This window comes from Mastigoproctus giganteus, chromosome 8 (assembly GCF_048544385.1).
Source record: "Mastigoproctus giganteus isolate SK-2022 chromosome 8, ASM4854438v1, whole genome shotgun sequence".
Lineage (NCBI taxonomy): Eukaryota > Metazoa > Arthropoda > Arachnida > Uropygi > Thelyphonidae > Mastigoproctus > Mastigoproctus giganteus.
This window is the reverse complement of record NC_143582.1, coordinates 60360459-60382675: the sequence shown is the minus strand read 5'-3', so window position 1 is coordinate 60382675 and position 22217 is coordinate 60360459. Positions and strand designations below refer to the sequence as shown.

Below are 22217 nucleotides of genomic sequence, written 5' to 3'. Positions count from 1 at the left end.
TTTTTCCACGTACCACCGGTTGAGAAACTCTGACCTTTGAGAATGCTGCGTGGTCGGGTAGCCAGTGAGAGAAGAGGGTTGCAGGTCACATGGTAAAAGTGGGCAGGGCAATATGCCACTACAAATGCATAAGTAAATAATTACCTAGGTCATTTCCTGATTAGTGCGTTTCAACTGGTGTGCCTTTTATGTAGAAAATATTTGACTTGCTCCATCATACCTCTACATTTTACGTAGAAAAGCATGCGCAGGGGTTGGCAAGCAAAGTGAGCAGGGGGCGAAGCACCCTAGTAGTAAATTATGTATAAATTAGTTTAGAAATGGAAGAATTACCTCTATGATGTCTTGTAGAACACTTCAGTGCTGATACTTTCCATAGCTAAATAACCATACAAATAGATTATATGTATTCCACTCCCTCGTAGACGGGCGCCTCCGTAGCCAGGTGGCCAGGAGCAGCAGTGCGTAGCACACGCTTCTTGATTAGACCGGGGTTCGAGCCCGTGACCACCAAAGACGGAGGATGCGGAAAGGTCAGGGAATGACCACTGCATATCCCAGGAGCAATATGGCCTTAGTTGCTAATGCTCCTAAACCAAATAACAACAACAATAACAACTCTCGTAGACAAATTCAATCACCCGAATGAACCACAGAATTAGAGACCCCTCGGACCCAAAGCCCAACCCCAAAATACATTGAATCACCAACCCTAATCTTTGAACGAAAGAATACAGTACGTCCATATTTAAAAACAATTTAAATGCTTTGAAACCAAAAAAATAAATAGTGAATCCATACTTTTAATACTTTAAAAACTAATATTAAAACATATGAAGGGCATTCAAAAAATAAGTTACACCTGCCATCATATCTTAGTATAATTGTGCAACAAATGTGGTGCCTGCACAGAATGGAGTTCACATCGTGCGCCCCTGGTAGGTGAGTTTCGTTGACGTAGCAGTAACAGTTGTGTAGGAGCAAGCATTCATAATGGCACATCAGCTAGAATGTTACTCCGAGTTTGAGGTACGTGGAACAGTACAATTTTTGTGGGCAAAATGTCTGAATTGTTCCGAGATTGATTGTGAAATAATGGATCTCACACACATCAGTGGTGTATGGGGAAAATGCAATGTCGCATCCAGCCATAGTGAAGTGATGCCAGCAGTTTGAAAGTGGTCACACAAGATTGACGGATGCTGATCAAAAAGGAAGGCCATCAACATCGACCACTACAGACAACGTGATGCAAGTTGATGAAATGATTCGCAATAAGCGAAGACTGACAGTCGCAGAAATGGCAAAGGAGTTAGACATTTCGATAGGCAGTGTTCATTCCATTGTCCATGAACATCTTGACTATCGCAAATTGTGTGCATGATGGGTTCCTCGTTCACTGACAGACGAGCACAAAGGTCAACGTTTTTTGTCTTCTCTAGCCTTCCTTCAAAGCTATTCTGTGGAAGGCCATGATGCCACATCATCACTGGTGATGAAACATGGGTGCACCATTTCACCCCAGAAATGAAGAAAGCAGCTATGGAATATGGAGACACACAACATCGCCTGTGCGGAAGAAATTCAAAGTTGCACCATCAGCAGGAAAGGTCACAGCCACTGTTTTACGACTGTGAAGGAGTTGTTTATACGGAATTTATGGCAAAAGGCACAACAATTAATGTTGCCTCGTACTACCAAACATTATGGTTTTGCGAACAGCCACGAATAACAAGAGGCCTGGAAAGTTAAGCTTTGTTCTCATTCAGGACAATGCCACGGCACACAATGCACACACAACATGACACTTGTTCCAAAGTTTTGGATGGGAGGTATGGAAACATTCGCCATAAAGTCCCGCTCTTTCGCTTGTGACTATCACATCTTCGGAGGCTACTAGGCTTTTCATACAGACTAAGAAATACTGTTCAAGGTTTAGACCTAAATGGATGTGAGATGAATTATTGAGACAATTGGCAGAGAAGAGAAATGCATGGGATGCACATAAATTGTCAGGTGACACAGAAGCCTATGGTAGATACAAGCTAGTCTGTAATCAAGTCACAGAGGAGGTTATGCAAGTGAAGGCAGATTATGAAAAATCATTGGCAAAGGATACAAAAAAAAACAAAAAAAAAAAAAAAAAACCAGCAAAGTCTTCTTTACTTATATAAACTCTAAAAGGAAGGGGATGAATCAGATTGGTCCACTTGATATCAATAGCTGCCGAACTAAATGAGTATTTTGCATCTACATTCACACCTGAGGAGTTATTCAAGGATGAGAGTGCCAGATGTTTATCAAACTCTAACAGGAAGTTAAATGATTTTGCAATAACTGAGAGCTAAGAGGAGAAATTGTTGAAATGAAACATAAGAAAAGCACCTGGGATGGATGGGATCTATAAAGTTACATTAAAGGAGGCGGCAAAGGAAGTGAGAAAACTCTTAGCCATAATTATGAGATCATCCTTGGACTCAGGGGAAGTCCCCATGGACTAGAGATGCGCAAATGTATCTCCAATTCACAAAGGGGGGGATCAAAGGGTGACACGAGTAATTACAGACCTGTTAGTTTGACTTCTGTTCCAGGGAAATAATGGAGTCACTGGTTAAAGAAGCATTGCAAGATTATCTAGACAATACAGTAGTAATAATTCAGACACAGCATGGGTTTTTCAAGGGGAAGTCTTGTCTGACCAATCTGATTGGACACTATGATGTGGTCACAAAGGAACTGGATGCAAAATATAATTTTGATATTATATACTTGGATTTCAGGAAAGCTTTTGTTCCTGTTGTACATGGAAGATTACTGAACAAATTGGAGCAGTATGGCATTAAGTGCAAGTTGCTACAGTGGATAAAAATATGATTGAGAGAGAGAGAGAGAGAGAGATTAATAAATCAGTGCTGCTCTCTAAAAGGAAGAAATGCAGCAGAAAGTCGGTACTCCGAGAAGGAAATCGTACGAATTTAAAGCTAATTGTGTTTTAGAACAGAAGGTCCAGTGTGCAGCAAATGACTGAAAAATTCAAATTAGGCAAAGAAAGACCCATTTTCAACTAAACTATGCGGTGGGTTCCTCATAGAGGATGAAGAAATGGAAGGAGGTCATTCTGTTGAAGAACATATTAACGACAAACCACCGATGAAAATAGAAGAAGCGCTCATACAAATCAATCATTTAAAAATATTTTTCGCCGCTGAAGAAGATACTGAAGGACTTTCGATGGTTTCTTCACTCCAAACAAATGTTGAAAACAAAATTATCCGCCGGAAGAAGGTGCAGAAGAAAATAAGTGATTACTGTATGTATTTTTCTTAAGATAAAGTCATAATATGCATAGCACAATTGTGTGTATATTATTTACAAAAATATTGTGCAAAATCTGTATATAATTTAATTTAATTTTACATTAAATGTTTAACGATTTTTCTTTATCTCTTGTGTATGTAATTGTATATTATTTACAAAAATATTGTTCAAAATCTGTATATATTTTAATTTAATTTTACATTAAACATTTAACGATTTTTCTTTCTTTCTTTTTTTGACTATTTGTTGCTATTTGGTTTTTTTTTAGGAGCATTAGCAACTAAGGCCATATTGCTCCGGGAATATGCGGTGGTCATGGGCTCGAACCCCAGTCTAATCAAGAAGCATGTGCTACGCACTGCTGCTCCTGCCCACCTGGCTATGGAGGTGTCATCTACATGGACTAATGTTATTAGTGGTGTCCCTCAGGGTTCAGTGTTGGCCCATTGTTGTTTTGTATATTTAACAATGATATTGATGAAGGTATATCAAGCTTAATGTCAAAATTTGCAGATGATACAAAGGTTGGCAGGGTTGTTAATAACAGTAATGATGGTATGCTGCTGCAATAGGATCTGGAAACGTTGGGTAGATGGGCTGAGAAGTGACAACTGAAATTTAACATTGACAAATGTTAAACTTCAGCTGTGGGTAGCAGTAACCCTGGGGGTAGTTCACTCAGGGTAGTGGAGAATGAAAAAGATCTGGGGGGTAATTGTGCAGTCAGATATGAAGTTCTCTGAGCAGTGCAAAACACTACAAGAGTAGCTCATGGTTTCTTGTCAATGATATATAGGAATCTTGCTAGCAGGGATAAGGGGTTGATTGTCCCCTTGTATAAGGCAATGGTCAGGCCACACTTTAAGTACTATATACAGGTCTGGAGGCCTCATTTTAGGAAAAATGTAGAGCTGCTGGTACGAGTACAGAGAAGGGAAATGAGATTGGTGGATGGTTGGTGTTACCAAGAAAGGCTTAAGTTCTGCAAATTGCAGCTTCTGGAGACTAGACACCTGCAAGGCGATCTAACTGACGTGTATAAGGCCTTTGAATGGATTGAACAAGCTAAATGGTAATGTGATCTTTCTCTTGTTCAGATTACTATCCTGAGGGGACATAGATTCAATTGAGGAAAGACAGTTGTAGAATAGATGTGCGGAAGTTTGCCTTTAGCCAGCGGGCAGTTGATTGCTGGAACAAACTTCCATCTGCTGTTGTGGAAGTTGATACCTTAAATAAATTCAAGGCAGAACTAGACTTGAATTTGGAATGAATGGATCAGTGAAATGGGAAATTTTTTTATTTTAGAGGCACATGATACTTTCTTGCATCATGTGCCTCTACTAATGCTAATCACTGAAGTCATGTTTGGTGGAAAGAACACTATTTCTATAGGAAGTAAAGATCCTAGGCTGTCCAAATTCTTAGGGTGACTAGGGACACTTGAGCACCAACAATACTACAGGCTCCAGATTATTTTCCTTGCAATAATGCTGCACTGACAGACAGAAACTGGAGATGAATTAGTGACTCAGGATGTCATCATGTAACAGATAATCATGGGCTTGAGCTTATAATCTCCTGACACATTACTGCACAGCAAGAGTGTAAAGTGGTCATTGGTGCATTTAAACCCTAACACACTCTTCTCTTCTTGGCAGATGAAAGTGTGCAATAGTAAATATTCTACACCTAGAATAAAGGAAGCATATACCATTGCAAGGTCTAAAGTATGATCCATGCCAACCTCAGGCTCACTCAACTCAAGCTATAACACCTACATCTTAACATTCAGTGTGATATGCTTCCTTTGCTTTTGGCACGAGCACTATTTTGCCTGCCATTACGGATAAAACTGTTTGCCAAAATACCAAATAAATGGCCAAAAAGACAGACTATGGCAAAGTAAACACAACACACTGACTAGAACACTCAATCAGTGAGCTAACACTCACTGACCATAAACGCATTAACTAAGAGTATACAACAGCACTCACACTAGAGTATAGTACTGTACACTGACTGGTCATGGAAAAAATAGATAAAAACACTGTACTGTGTTTTTTTTTGGTTTTTTTTTTTTTTTTTTTCAGAAAAATATTTCACCATAGCTTTAAACATTAAAGATGTGGTGGACTACATCACTTCAATTAATGCTCATTAATCCTTGTCTGCAATTTATGAAAGGGCATCCTATGAAAAATTTCCCACACACACAATACTATATGCCTCATCTCTTTGGGGGATTCCTATTGTGTTGTTTAATCTCTCTCTATGAGTACTTGATCTATAAATACCCATAGAGAGAGAGATTGTTGGTTGTTAGTTACCATGGTATTCACTGGTTATGTTACACTGACATACTATTATTTTTGGAGATGTCAATCCCGAAAGTGCAAGGTTTTATTGTTGTTAGTTTCAATGGAGAATTTTGTGCTCTTATATAAAAATATATCTGGCTATAATTTAAAATATAATAAATACAGTAAAATCTCATTAATACAAACTCAGTTTATACAAAGTACTCGTTTATATGAAGCACATGCCATTCCCCCTGCAAAACAATAGGCTTTTCTATATAAATACAGTTGTTTATTACAAAACTTGGTTAATATATACAGGTGATGCCCCTTTAACGCTGATAATTCGACCTAAGTGAATCCGCGCTAAGCGAGCGCCGTATTCCCATAAGGTAACTTATGTATTTGTGAGTTGCGGTCGGTGCCATAGAATATTTCCTAATCAATAATAAACGGTAGTGAAAAGATGCACAAATGTCGGTCAAAATATTTAATATTCAAATATTTGTACATATAAAATATTCTGCATTACATAAGTATATAATTATGTGGTAACTACTTACGTATCAAAAGTTAACTTAAAATTCCAATTAAAATAATGAATTTAACTGATTTTAATTGATTTAATTTAATTGATGAAATTAATCATGAAAAATGTATTGATTTTGGGTTGAACTTTGGCTCTCTTCCAAATAAACTAAAAGGAGTATTAATTTTAAATCCCCCGCAGCATTACCACCCAACAATAAAGTCAACCGATCCTTCGCCACTTTGAAACCTGGCATGTTTTTCCTTCTTTCAATATGAAACTTCTTTTAGGCATTCGTTTCCACAAAAGTCCTGCTTCATCTATGTTAAACACTTGTTGAGAAGTATAACACATAATACCCCTCTTCAATAATTTTAGCAAGTTCTTTTTTGAAAGTTTCGGCTCCTTGATCTGCACTTTTTTTTTTTTTTAGGCAAGTTTTCTTCAGATCATCATATTGGCTAATCTCTCTCTCTCTCTCTCTCTTTTTTTTAATATTTAACTTAATGAATTCTGCATTGGAATATTATCTTCAATAATATTAGTTAAAGTCTTTCCATTTCAATCCTAATAGCCAGCCTAGTCCTAGTTGCTTGCAATGGAACAGCTATCTTTCCCACTGCTAAAATTAATTTTCTATCTTTTTTTATAATTGTTCTTACAGTTAAAGTTACAAATCCTAAATTATGGCACACATCCGCTTGTCGTTGACCGGAATCGATTCACTTCAAAACATCTAATTTAATTTTCAAATCCAGTCTTTTTCTTACATTTATAGTCTTCGTACTTCGCCCAGATGTTGTTGCTTTTTCATTCTTATCGGCCATATTAGCTCTTCGAAAATGTAACTGCATTGGTTGCATTAATTAGACGTAACTGTCCGTTATGCACGATGTCTAATACTGTACTGAGTGATGACTAGACTTCGGATAAATGCATATAACGCAAATATTATAAGCAATATACTTGATCATTTTTTAAAATGTTGATCTCAGAACAACGTAACAAGTCACTGTACTGCAATTAAATTAGTGTGCAAGAAAATTTCACCAAGCGTGGGAAAATTTCTCAAATTGGCATGGGAAAGGTTTTAATGCTGTTTTGCTATTCATTTTTAAGCTATCGACTCCATCAAATGAAAGATTTCGTTAAATATGCCAATAATGCAATCTGTAAAAGAGCGTTATAGTCAGATACGGGTTATAATATAAGAACAGCGTTATAGCAAATCAGTGTAAAGCGAACCGCGTTATAATGGGGGCCTGCTGTATTACAAAGTTTGTTTTCACAATGTGTGAGAAATAAATATTGTTATTTTGTATGTTTAATACAAATCTTGGCACAACTGTCCGATTATTGCCCTTATTATTGCCTGTGGTCACCCAGTTTCCTGCTTCCCGAAGGATGACACTGACTTGTCAGAAATTCCTTTTATGTAAACAAAATCAGCTTATAGTTGCTACAATCTAAGTGAACTCTGAAAAACATCTTTGTGAAGGATGAGCTGTTAACAGGTATTGACCAGGTCGTTAATCCCAACTCACTGCTTTACTGAAGGTATGAAGGAACTGTGAACTGGCAAAAGAGATACAGTTCAGTTGGAGCCCTCATAAGTGCAAAAGAAGAAGATAGTGAGAGAGGAGTTAAACCGAAGTTGGAGTCCACCAAAGTTAGGATGTCAGACCTAGACAGCCACGAGATCAAAGAACGTCAAAGGCTGGAGTAAGGAGGAAGCAGGAAGAAAAAGTCCTATATTCGTGTTAGAAGCGGGAGGCCCCTATGTAGAAGACTTACAAGAGTACTGAAGTAAGTGAGAAATTATATTAAGTATACGATAATTTAAAGAAAGGACTGTAGTACAATAGAAGGGAAATTAATAAGAAAGATAGTATTAGAGGGTGAAACAAAGGGTAAATCCACACTGAGGCAGATATTGTTGACTAGATTATTTATACTAGTATAGGGTAATTGAGTAGCATAATAGAGGGAAAGAGGTTGGATTAAAATAAGAAGGTACTAATGAGAGGGAGATAAATTTATGTATATAGGATAACATTAAGAGTGTTCATGAATATATTTCTGTGGTAAGGACAGATAAGGTTTTGTGAATGTTGCAGATTATGGTGTAAGGGAAAGATGAATAAGGTATTAAGAGTAACTCCAGATGTGATATAATAGGAAGGGAGAATTATGTATCAATAATATACCTGAAAGTTAATAATAAGAAAGGTAATTAATACATTAGAAGTATATTTGAAATGTATTGTAATAGGAGTGGAAAATAATGTGATGAATTAAGATATGTAACTCTGTGTTATCCAGTGTTAGGTGTGTGTGAGAGAGAGAGAGAGAGAGAGAGAAAGGAGAAATAAAAATTGTATAATTAAGTTAGATAAGAAAATAAGAGAAGAGAAAGGAATCCTGTTTCAAGTACCCGCGTGTCTAATAAGTAAAACTATGGAGTACACAACTAAGCATTTCTGAAATAATCTATGTATGTTATGTTATTCATTATCAAGTTTCGAGTGTATATAAAATGTGTATATAAGTGTAATAAATTTCATGTTTAATTGTAACCATCGAGTTTAGTTATTCTGAGATTCATATGCCTTGCCTGTTTAGATAAATTTTTTTTTCATTATAATAATCCTTGGTGCTAACTCGAGGAAAATATAATTACCCTCAGTTTCTGAGCAATTTTCTGTGAGATATACCATGTATACGAGTCAGGTAGCAAAAGCGAGCTTTGAAAGTATGAGGGTGCAAAAAAAAAAAAAAAAAAAAAAAATCTAAATCAGTAGATTCCTAAGGAGGTAAAAAAGAAGTAAAATCTCACAGTCGTAGATAACTGTAACTTTATTATTTAATAGCGACAAGAGAATAAAGTTAAGGAGATGTCCCCAAATACCAAAGGACTAAAGTAGAGAGCATAGTGTGTATGGATTCCCTGAATCAAAGACAGAGGCAAGGTCTGAAAAGACCAAATCTAATTGTCCATTTTGACTGAATGCATCTGAAATAAAAAAAAAAGGTAATCACCAAGATATTTGCGACAGTGGAGATGTTTTTTTTTTTTTTTTTTTTTTCCCTCCACCAGTAATGTATGTATTGGAAGTGGCAGAGCACAATCTATTTTCTTAGCATTGGAAGCAATTTAAAAATATGGAGAATATGGAGATGGGGGCTGAAGTGCTTTAATGCAACCAGATACTAACTTTTCATATCAGATGTACAGCATAAGCCCACCAGGAAGAAGGAAAAAATCCAGCCTATAAACCTATTAAAAGCGGAGATAATGGAATCAAGAACGTAACAGCTAGAAAAATTAATTACGAATTTAGGATATATCAGGGCTTGCTATGTTACCCAAAGGTAATTTTTCTATGAAATTCTTAATTTCATCCCTTGTGAAGAAGGTGGAAATATATGCCTACAAATATGGGTTTTCAGAAAGATGTGAGAAACAATTCCACTGGGTAACTCAAACCAAGTGAAGTTTGGCTATCCCTCCAGATCATATGGAAGCTTTGTAGAAAAACCATGGCAAGGAAGAATGAATGCATGCATGCATGTTATTGGAGGAAAGATTTTTTTTTTTTTTTTCTTTTCACCTAAACACTTTTTTTGGAAATTAGTGAGAAAATAAGCTCTTCAACCTGCATAGAGTGTAATCTGTCTTTAATTTCTTAAAGGATTTCAGATTATTCTCAGCCAATTTATGGTACATCCTATACCACTTCTTCAGTGAATGCCTGAAATTCTGTCGTTATGGTCTTGGGCTCACATACTAAGGTCTTGTTATTTGAGCCCAATATGTGATCAATTGACTATCTCCTTCCCTTGTTACTTCTTCTGTCATTATTTTTTATTCTTAACTTTAGTAATTGATCACAGGGAGAGTGTGCAGTTCCCTCATAAGATAAAACAATGGGAAGGAACCATGATCTGTTTGGGCAGAACACTCAAAAATTGGTAGTATTAGTGACTGGATCTCCTGATGATGATGGCATATGGAATTGTTGTGCTTGTCACAGAAGGACAATGAGCAAAATTCATATGAGTGAAAAAGTTGTGAGAAGAAGAAGAAGAGAGGGATAGGAAGTGGAAATGCTATAGCAACATGGAATGTGAAGATATGGGATAAAAAGGAAAACTAGAAAACCTAAGAAGAGAGAAGGATGGGAACAAACTGGACATAGTAGGGCTGTGTAAGACTGGGTTGTTGGAGGGTACAATGGGGGACATCAGAAGTCAGAATTTAAACAGAAAAAACGTTAAATAAAGAAGTACTTAAATAAGTATGTATGGAAGTTGAATTCATTATCAATAGACTAATGATGGTGAGAATAAGAGCACAAAATAGAGATGTGGCAATGCAGGCATGTATACTAATATCAGATTATGGAAAAGAGGAAATGGAATATACGAGAGAAAATAATTAATAGAGAAAAAATTTATTTTCAAATGGAGGATTGAAATGCTGCAGTGGAAGAGGAGAGAGAGATGAGGTTTCTCTGATAGATCACACATAGGGAAAGAGTAACAAGGGAGGGAAGAACTGTGTTGAATTTAGGGGGGGGGAGGAAATGCTAACAATGAATACATTGTTTAAGAATCATAAAAGCAGGCATTATACTTGAAAAATACCAGAGAATGTGGAAAGAATACAAGGATTATTCAAAACTCAAGGTGCATATTCTGCAAAATTTGACGATAATCTTATGTCAGATCAAGATCTGTTAGCAAAATTGAGCAGCTATACACACCATTTTCTGGCATTTCAAGATGAAAGCACTTTACAGTTACCACAAGGTATAAATGCAGTCCATAATCCAATTTTGTGTATTAGTATTGGCAAATGATGCAAGAAAACAAGTTTATTCTGCATCAGTAAAAAAAAAAAAAAACATCCATCCCTCCAACAGTTTTGTCTAATTCTTCCTTGAATTTATTCAAACTAACTAATTTGCCAACAGATGGAAGTTTATACCAACAATCAACCACCCACCTGGCTGAAGAGAAACTTTTGCACATCTATTTGTCACAGAAGGATAGCTGATTTCTTTAAAGAAGCCCAGGACCAAGACAATGCCAATCATATTTTTTGACAAACAGGGTGATTCACAAGGAATTTGTACCTGAAGGGGAGAGAATCAATACTGCCTTCCACATACATGTGCTTCAAAGATTATCAAAGTGCACTTCCTGGGTAAGGCCACGAGAGAAATGCAGCTGGTTCTTTTTGCACAACTCCCTTGCTCATTCTGCACTTGTTGTGAAGATATGTCTGATGAAACATGGCATTTTACAGATCAACCATCCCCATCCTATTCTCCCAATCTAGCAACAGAAGATCTCTCCCCACCTCAATGTGAAAACTGCCCTCAAAGAAAAGAGATTTCAGGATGTTGAGGACATAGAGAAAAACGTAACTGCCAAACTGAACATCATCTCTTCGGATGCCTCGCTAACTTTTAGAATGGTGTAATAAGTGCATTCAATCAAGTGGTGATTACTTTGAATAAAAATAAAACCATTTTTAAGTTCCTTCACTTTGTGTTATTTTTATTACACCAGTCCAGAAACCTTTTGCTGCACCTCATATACATTGCAATATACATATAATACACAAAATACATAAATAGACACAAATTTAGGTTACTTTTTCTCTTAAACGTGACACTTTGGAATATAATTCCTGTTTACTATGGGTAAACCTTGCTATTCACAGTTTCCATATCCGTGGCATTTCTTGGGAATGTTACACCCATGAATAATGGAGGATTACTCTACTATAAAAATTTCAATTTTATTTTGCTATCATCCTTTCCCCTCCCTTTAAAAGGGTCTTATAAACCTTTATCACATTCACTTATGCTTGGTACCTACTTATAATGCTTTGTATGTTGTTCACACATTCAAAGTCACTACTCGTACAGGTGTCCTTTACTCAATCTTGGCAGACCCACTGCATATCTTTGAATCTTTTCAAGAAGCTCAATATCTTTTCTTAGGTCTTCTCATATTAACACAGTTTACTAAGTACAGCCTTACAACTGCCTTATATGATATCCTCCCAAAAAGTATCTGGACACCCCTGTTTTTTCAATACTGCCTTTCAAACTTCCCTTCTCTGACCAGTTCACAAGGAAGGCATAAGTGCCGAGTTGACTGATTTTGAGAGGGGTGTTACCGTCTGATGTCACATTACTGACTTGTCAATTCATGCAATATCTGAGATCCTATACTATCCACAGTTGACACTGGTAATGGTAATATTATCATGAAATGGGAGCATGACAGTAGATTCACAGAAGCTCACTCCGTGTGACCAGACGGTTCTCAGAAGAGTGGTGTAAAACAATCTTTCAGACATCACTGCAGAACATCAAGGAGAAGTTTAAGAGGGATATGACCACACTATGTACTGACCTTCACAGCTTAACTTTCATGGGAGAATACATATAGGACAAACATCACCAAAAATCAGCAGTTTGCCTTTCACAATGCAATGAATGAGGTGCATAAAGAGGTCCACAAAGCAGTGGCAATTGACTTTATGGAATGAGAAATCTTATGCTCTATTTTGATGGACGGGTGGGTGTGGAGGTTGCCTAGAAAACATCTGCTGCAAGAATGCATTGTGCCAACAATGAAGTTTGGAAGAGCTATGGGTGCCCTTGCCACCTACCATGGTCCTATTTTTCATAGTATAGAATAGGGCCAAAGGTCTTAGACAATGAAGGGAAGTATGAATGCTAACCTTAATATTTTGGACATTTCCACCCTCCCTGTGATGGTCAATTCTTTGGTACAGACCATGTTGGTTTTGACAGGATAATTCCCATGCCATATTGCTGGTACTATTTGAGATTGGTTCATGGACTTAAATGTACAAAAGTTGGAATGGCCAACACAGAGTCCCAAACTGAACCCTACAGGATGAATGGGAATGTAGGATGAGGGCCAAGCTATTTCTATATCTGCTGAACATCTGGTCACCCCCTACAAAGCAAGAATGGAGAACCACACCCACTGTAGTCCATTGCTCAGTGAAAATCTAGTAGGGTGGAATGTATCACAGCAGTAGTTTTGTAAGGGGAAAATATTGAAAAACTATTACAATAGTGCCACTATGAGTTGGATACTAAATATAGCTTTGACATTGTTTATTTGACCTTCAGCAAAAGATTGGAAGAGAAATTAATAACCAATACCAAGAAGCACTCTTGCAAAGCGACTTGAACATACTTCAGGGTATAAGTGACAACTATTGTAAATTTTTAAAGTCATAGTTCATAAAAACAAGTAAATTTATTTACAATTCACCAACATATTTTAATTTAGATAGCACAGTATTAGGATATGAAATATAACAAAAATAAAGAAAATTTTATGAAAATGTTTATATTCAAACATAATGGAATAAAGATTTCAAATTGAAATAATAACTTTTAAACAATGAACTTTAATAACTATAAATTTCAATGAGAAGCACACTGTCCCACCCAAAAAAAATGCTGTTGCTGTTTCATCTCCTTCTTTTAGCCAAGTTCTTATGTTTGTTTGTTTATTATTTGGTTTTTAGGAACATTGGCAACTAAGGCCATATTTCTCCGGGAATATGCGGTGGTCATTCCCTGACCTTTCCGCATCCTCCGTATTTGGTGGTGACGGGCTCGAACCCCGCTCTAATCAAGGAGCGTGTGTGCTACGCACTGCTGTTCCTTCCCACCTGGCTACAGAGGCACCCCCAAGTTCTTATATCACTAGTAAATTAATACCATTGTGCAACACATTCTGTGACACTCTGATTCCACTGCACAATAAGAGCATTCTAATGGATTCCACCTAACAAAAACATTGTCATCTTTTCATACTTTTTTTCCATGTACTTTCTATTGTAATCTGCTTTCAACTCAGATGTAAATAACACATTTTACGTTATAAATTTTTAATACTGGTCACAGTCTTTTCCCTTGTCAATTTTCAAAAAAAAAAAAAAAAAAAACCCTTTCAATTGCTTCCTATGATACAATTGTTTATAGCTGCATATGGCTCCTTAATCCACAGATAGAATGATATAGGAGGTAAAAAAAAGTAATTTGATATTGCTGTCACTGCTTGACAAAATTTCATGGGAGATTATGTTCAGCTACATTACCCAATAATAATAACAATACCTGAATGTTTTTATTTGCATTTAATTTTCCCATTTTCATGATTTTACTTTTTACAACTGCAAAACCATTCTGAAAGTATTTTGAAATGGTATCATTACATTACTATTTAGGAAAATCTCCATTCTGCATAAATAAAATATAAACATAAAAAAGAAGGTAGTCCAAATCAGAGAAGTTTTACTATAAATAATTATTTTTATAAAAACAAAACACTAAAGTTAATTAAAAATATTTATAACTAAGCTTACAGATTTTATTGTTTCCACAGTTTTCCTTCCTGCTAACCCAGTTTCCTTGTTTTCTTCTCCAGGTATCTAAAAATAAAATTGTTTAATAGCTACATTTTCTTATTTGTGTTACATTATATGCTATATGTTACGTACATTGATATATAACATACAGCATAAATTAATGAAAGTAATTTTAATTTTATAATAAATTATTTTTATTGGCATTTATAACAATGAATTATATTTTAATAACAATTTTATTTTATATTATTTATTTTTATTTATTTACTAACAATACATCCACAAAAATCCATGTGGGGTGGGGGGGAGTGCTTTCACTTGAGACTAACTATCTCAGCCATGTGAGAGAAAAACCAAAAAAATTTAAAATTCTTCCTACTACCTTGCAGGATTCCAAACAAGGGCTTTCCAACATGCTAATCAAAGGAAAGAAAACAATTATAACAATTGTGTTACTGACAAGTGTGGAGAATAAGAGAGGGAAAAAAAAAAAAAAATTTTTTTTTTTTTTGTTTGGTTGATGCTACATATTCTCACTTCATCTGTTATTTTGCCGATACTAATACTACAAATGTAAGCAAATTATAATGTAAGTTAAAAATACAACTTTAATATTTTATATCTTTTAATCATACATACTCATAGAGAAAATTGGGTTAATTTTAGTTCTGTAACCTTAGCACTATAAAAACTACTGGTGTTATCCCATGACTTCCACATTATATTGAGGTTCCACTATAATAAGCATGACTAACTGTTTGGTAGTCAGCTTTGTTATTAATGCACAATTCCGCTAATGTCAGCGATACACACAACAAAAGAAATTATAAAATAAACATGTTGCTTCTCAACTTTTTGGGGATTTAATTCATTTTCCTATTAAAGACTAACATTTTGTTTTTAGGTCACACATCCTTCGTTACCAAGGGCTCACATCTAGTGAGTATGGGCTTGGCAAACCCAGGGTCCTGAGCTGGATGTCATCATTCTTCTCTTTCTTGCTTTCTTGATGATTCCCTTCTACTTCTGACTCTCTCTCTCTCTCTTTCAGGGTAATGCAGGAATTTTTTTTTTTTTTTTTTTTTGGCTGGTTCAGTATAAGCCTTAAGGCTTCCTAGCATCATATGGCTAATAATAATAAAAAATATTTTACATAAAATATTTCTGTCTCTTTGAACTCTAATTGAAGGAGTAAAACAAAGTTCCATTATCTGACTTTATTATCACTGACTATATTCCCCCAGTCTTCAGTCTCTCTCCCTCCCCCCACTCTAACTATACGTAAGCAATAGTCCCACACAATTTAAATTTAACCATCAAAATAAATTTTGCCCAAACTCTCAGCTTCACATTCTAGTGGCTTCACCATACGAACTAACCTATACCAATTGATGTGTATGTATATGCATGTTTCTATGTATGTACATGTGAACTTTTTTTTTTTTTTTTTTTTTTTTTTTAGGTCCTAGCTACTGAAATCTCAGGAAATTAGGTGGCAGGACCTGCCAGAGTAAATAATTATAATACTGGTGTACCTGGTCTGCCTCCACGGGGCAAAAGTGGGGCAACGTTGGGCCTCAGTAGGAGTCCGGCGGCTAAATGACCAGATGAACAATGGTACACAACACTATGCATGTACAATATCCATACACTTTTAAATCTCGGGCATTTCCAGCAAACTGGCACACCCATCACAATATAAACTACGTGGAGATGGAGGAAACTCCTGATGCCGTATGACACTACACACTTGACTTCACTTTACTTTATCCATTTATCAAGGAGTTAACATGGCCGCCGTCCAGTGTGGATGCATGTTTTCCGTGCTCCTGGATTTTGTTCACGAATATGTGGTTAGAGTGTCTACTAGTTTTTGAAAAGTGTACTCTTTGGTAGAACTACTACAGTGGATCTCAGGGTGAGAAACTTTTGTTTATTTACTGGGAACTTTGCAGGTTATTTGCGTTTTTTTTATCTATATCCTTTGTTGCCAAACCGTATTGGTCACCATTTGGCTGACAGCAGGGCTATAGAGAGGAACCAATTATACTGTGGTTGCCATGCAAATACCCTGCACTTGACTTGGGAAGCTTGTATACCCCCTTGTGTGACAACGAAATGTGTAGCATTCCCCTCCGGTGCAGGGATTAGTGAGTTCACATCTACTTACCATGGACAGACAGTACCTGCTTACCTTACTCACAAACTGTTTTCACCATCGTCTTCAGTGACTGCAAAAACCCCAGAAGACAGTAGCCTGGTCTCTCTAAGGCCACATTAACCTTTGGGCACTTCCCCTCCCCATATGACCTGTGGGGTCAGCCCAAATTTACGCAGATAGACTGCTCTGCCCCTAATTACCATATGAATTTGCGTGACCCATCAATCAACAACGTTTTCAAGCCTTTGTGCGGATCTGCAAGAGATATCCCGATTATCCGGACCATTCTCGTTTATCTGAAAAAAACCATAAAATGCCAGAACCAGCACATGGACAGAAGGAAACTGCACCTGCCAAGCCAACCACAGTGATGAACGATGACCTCACCATCCTGGATACCCGGGAAGGTCCAGATGACGTGAAATTAGTGTCAACCACCAAAAGAAAATACACAAAACTTACAGTACCAAAGTCAAAAATAGAGACCCGCAGCCAGGTTGACCTGCGAGACCCACAGGACGCAACCATCATACAAAAGGACCTGGATGAGACCAGACAACAGGACCTCCCACTGGATCCGACCATACCAGAGGGCACTGTCCTCGAGAAAGCAAAAAAACTCAAGACCGAGCTGGAAGACCTGTTCAAAAACCAGTCTAACCGGGTAACCACAAACCTATGGGCACAGATTGTTACACTATGGAACAAACTTGAAACAGTGCTATACGAAACTGTTGTTGCTGTTTCATCTCCTTCTTTTAGCCAAGTTCTTATGTTTGTTTGTTTATTATTTGGTTTTTAGGAACATTGGCAACTAAGGCCATATTTCTCCGGGAATATGCGGTGGTCATTCCCTGACCAATCTTAAATATGAGAAAGCAATTTCAAAGCTCGATGCCTACCTTGACAGAGGAGCAAGACCCCCCAAACTGACTGTAGAGCAAATCAAATGTTCCCACTTTTGCAGAGGCGCTGAGGAACACAAGCACACAAAACCAACCAGTGTCAACAACCACAACCGTAACCAAAAGGAAAACACACCTTCCTACACATCTGGTTCTCCTGAAACCTGCAACCCCCGACGCTCCTCAGACCAGCAAGCAAATTAAGAAGACTGTAATTGCCAAACTAACCAGCGAATTTAAGACAACAAAAATAAAATCTATCAGAAAGACCAGGAACACTGTGTAATTATTGAAACCAAGACCGAAGCAGTTGCAACAAAGATCCTAAAAAACACCACAATCCCAACTCTAGGCCTTCTGGCTGAACCCCCAAAGAGGAAAGGTACATCAATAACCAAATTTGACATCGCTAAAGATATTGACTGAGCAACCATCAGGGAGGAACTATACCAGAGAAATCTCCAACAAGCACTCCCAGAAGAAGACCCTGCCAACCATGTCATTCCAAAATTCCAAACAAAATCACATACAGGAAGCTCAACAAACCAGGTTGTGGAACTGTCCCCCCCCCCAGCCTGGCAAACAATATAACATCAAAATAGAGTCTTTATAAACTGGTGCAGCCACCTGTGCGCAGACCTTGCCAATCTGCGGCCACTGTGCAGGCACGGGCCACAACTACAACTCCTGCCCCAACAAGACAGATGCTCCAACCTGTGCCAATTGTAAGGCCCAAAAACTACCTGCCGACCATTCGATCAGAGACAATAAATGTCCGGTATACGTTAGAGCCAGGAGTGCACAATAAACAAGAATAAATTATGGAGACTCTACCTAAAAACTGGAGCAATATGGCCTTAGTTGCTAATGCTCCTAAAAACCAAATAACAACAACAACCTAAAAACTATAACTCAACTATAGTGAAATTTGGACAACACAATGCTCAAAGGGCCATAGCAGTTGTAGCCCAACTGAGAAAAAAGGCAGAAGAGGAAAAGCTGGAAATTCTCTTCCTCCAAGAGCCATACTCGCATAGTCGAGTGGTGAGAGGATACCCACTCAATTACAAAGTGGTACAGCACGAAGGGGTCACCCCTTGGGCGGTTCTGATCGTCTGCAATCCTGACCTCACGGTGATTAAGATCTCACATCTGTGCAACAAATGGGCTGCCTGTGCCCATTTACCTCCCCACTGAGGGACCTTTATGCAATATCATTATACTGTTGACCAGGTGAAGACATCCTCCCAGCGGTAAACTATCTGCAGAACGTCCTACATGAAATTCCTAATGCTAAAATCATCATCTGTGCCAATGTCAATTGTAGGTCACTGGCATGGCACAGCACAACTCCCAAAAGATGCGGATCCAGAAATGGTCAATACCTTGAAGAATTCTTTACCAACAACAGCCTCACAGTTCTCAACCAACCAAACAATGCACCTACCTTCTCAAGCTCTCTCTAGGAGGCCACTATCAATGTCAGTCTGGCCACTTGCTCCATCGCCAACTACCTATCCTCCTGGGTAGTCAGAGAAGATTGGACCACATCAGACCACAGAGTTATCACCTTCCAGTTACATCGTGCTCTCACCAAATCAACCTATACCTAGGCTCACCCTGTACAGATTTTCAGTGAAAACAGCCAACTGGGACCTTTTCAGAGAGAAGCTGACTGAGGCTGCCCGGACCTTTGACCACGCAGGTTTCACACCAGACCAACATCAAAGAGCCATAAAAACAATTATTACAGAAGCTGCAACCGCTGCAATCAGATGAAAGAGACCATCTCCTGGGTCCGTTCCCTGGTGGTGCCCGGAACTCCAAAGACTCAGATGCGAAGTCAATGCATGCCGCAAGAACTTCCAGCATGCGCGCCGCTCCTGGCCAGCAGCTGAAGTGGAAGCCATAAAACAGCGTTATCGAGGTCAGGAACGAATATACTGCTCTAATAAGAAAAAAGAAGAAACAGTCTTGGGAGAACCTGGTCTTCACTGTTGGAAATACTGACCCTTGGAGTTGTATACAAAATAACGAATAAACTACCCAGAGGGGGAGGCGATACCAGCCATCAAAACACCCATGGACACCTACACCAAGACGTAGCACATATCAGTAAATGAAATTCTGGATGTTATCCTTCTTCCTCAAACGGTTCCTAACTCCCCAGAACAGTTCCAGCTCTGCGAGGAGAACAACAAATACAAATCCGCTCTCCAGGAGCCCCCTTTCACTCATACAGAACTCCTTCTGGCAGTGAACAAATTGAGAAACAGGAAAACGCCCGGAGTGGACTACCTCGAACCGGAGATTGTTAAAAAGGCAGTAGAATATATCCCGGACCTCATCTTAAATTTAATTAATCACTGCCTTGCTACAGGCCACTTTGAGAACCTTCTCTATAATAAAATTGAAAGTCACTACCTTGCCGCAGACCTCTCCTCCCCGAACCAGTTTGGCTTCCGGAGGAGGCGTTCTGCAGTTGACGCTCTTGAACGCATAACAGATGCAGCCAAAACTGCAACAAAAAATATTTTCTAGTCATTTCCATTGACTTTGCCGGGGTGTTTGACTCACTTTGGTGGCCAAGCGTCCTTGGCAGACTCAGGGAGGCAAATATCCCGGATAATCTATATGACTGCATACAAACCTATCTCTCTGACAGAATGGTCACTGTAACTACTCCCAAGCCACCCGACCTGTTCATCAGGGGTGCCCACAGGTCTCTGTACTGGGGCCACTACTTTGGAACCTTGTCCTGGACAGTTTCCTGGGCCTGGACCTTGATGGAATAGATATCCAAGCATACGCAGATGATCTTGTTCTCATGCTACAGGCGGACAGCAGAGCCCAGATGGAAGCTACTGCAAACCAGGCCATTGACAGACTACAGAAATGGGTCAGTCTCAATCACCTGAGAATTTCCTCAACCAAAACTTCTTCAATACTCCTGAAAGGTTCTCTCGACATACGAAGGCCACCGTAAAACAAGATACAGGATACCACAATAAAACTAGCGGCAGAACTGAAGCACCTCGGACTTACCCTTGACAAGAACCTATCTTTCACCCCCACATCTCGTACATCTGCAGAAAAAAATTAAGAGGTACTCAGCATTTATTGCCAGAGTTACTCGGAAGGATTGGGGCTTAAAGAAGAGGACACTCTCCCTCTTTTATAAAGCCATATTTATCCCAGCCCTCTCATATGCTGCGGGTGTCTGGTTTAAAAAAGCCACCACGGCAGTCAAAAGGGGAAAATTAGAGACTATACAGCATTCCATCCTACTAACCATCTCAAGGGCATGCTGTACTGTGAGCTCGCATGCACTCCAGGTCCTAGTGGGCTGTCTCCCCCCCTAGACTTGGAAATCATCCATTGCAGTTGTTGTTGTTGTTATTTAAAAGCTATTGGTGCAAGAGCAGCTTAGGCTATAATGCACCTAGCCTAGGTAGGAATCCATTGCGGCCTATTCTACTACCTTTCAAAGGAAAGAACAGCGACTTGTACTGGTTTCACCACCAACCCAATCAATAACACTGTAACAGAGAAGAAACACCTTAAACAAATCTGGCAATCCAGATGGACCGACTCAACAAAGGGTGCCGTGACCCAGAAATTTATCCCTGACATTCTGCAAGTCTACCCATGTCAACCACCCTAGTTCTCAGCTGGCCTCTACACCACTTTTCTGCTCACAGGGCACGGATCTTTCAATGCAAAATTGGTCGCCTTTGGTATTGTAGAATCGCCACTCTGCCACTGCAGTGAGGAGCAAACCTGGAAGCATTTAATGCACGATTGCCACGCCCCCCCCCCCCCCTCTACGAAGACCTCTGTTGCCATCTCATCACAAATATCCATTTCAACCCAAAGGATCAGGAGGACCATTACTGGACTCTCTCACAATTTGCCCAAGAGATGTTTACCAGACTAAGGACCCTACCGGACTACCCTAGAGCCTACTGTTTAACCCTGAAAAAAGCAAACAGACACAAGACAAACCATTGGTTACCCACTAGTGAATTTCGAACACCACCAACTCGCAGGACCGAAAACACCGCATGTAACCACACTCACTAATTACTATAAAAGGACTAAAAGAAGACACCTACATCGAGTACAAGAAGAACTGTACTAGAAGACAACATCCCAAACTCAGACCTGCATCTCAAGGATAAAAAAATACTGGACTGGACTGGACTGGACCATGAACGACATGCGGCTACACTGCCCAAAGACAATATTGGCAATCTGAACCGGTCTCTCTTGCCTGGTTTCCCTTTCAACTCCCCTTCCCTTGGCAGGGGGAGAGGAGACGGGCTCTCTCCCCCTGCCACCCCCTCCTTTCACCTGGTGAGGCATGGGCCTGCCTCACTGACTCTCTGGGGTCGCCTTCCCTATTGTCTTCATATTTCTACCTTTTCCTCACAGCCTTCAGTCTTCAGTGTTTTTGGTCCTGCGAGTTGGTGGTGTTCGAAATTCACTAGTGGGTAACCAATGGTTTGTCTTGTGTCTGTGTGTCAGTGAACACCTATACTTCCAAATTTAACAACACCCAAATTGCTTT

The 22217-nt window shown here is 38.7% G+C and overlaps 1 protein-coding gene across 1 annotated transcript in view; it reads right to left on the bottom strand.

The window, feature by feature from the left end:
- Window positions 1-22217, bottom strand: part of LOC150081562 (WD repeat-containing protein 3) — a 279852-nt gene that overhangs the window by 57349 nt on the left and 200286 nt on the right. Inside the window, 1 exon segment of the mRNA XM_090380245.1 lies at window positions 14579-14644. Coding sequence (XP_090236371.1) covers window positions 14579-14644 — 66 coding nt within the window.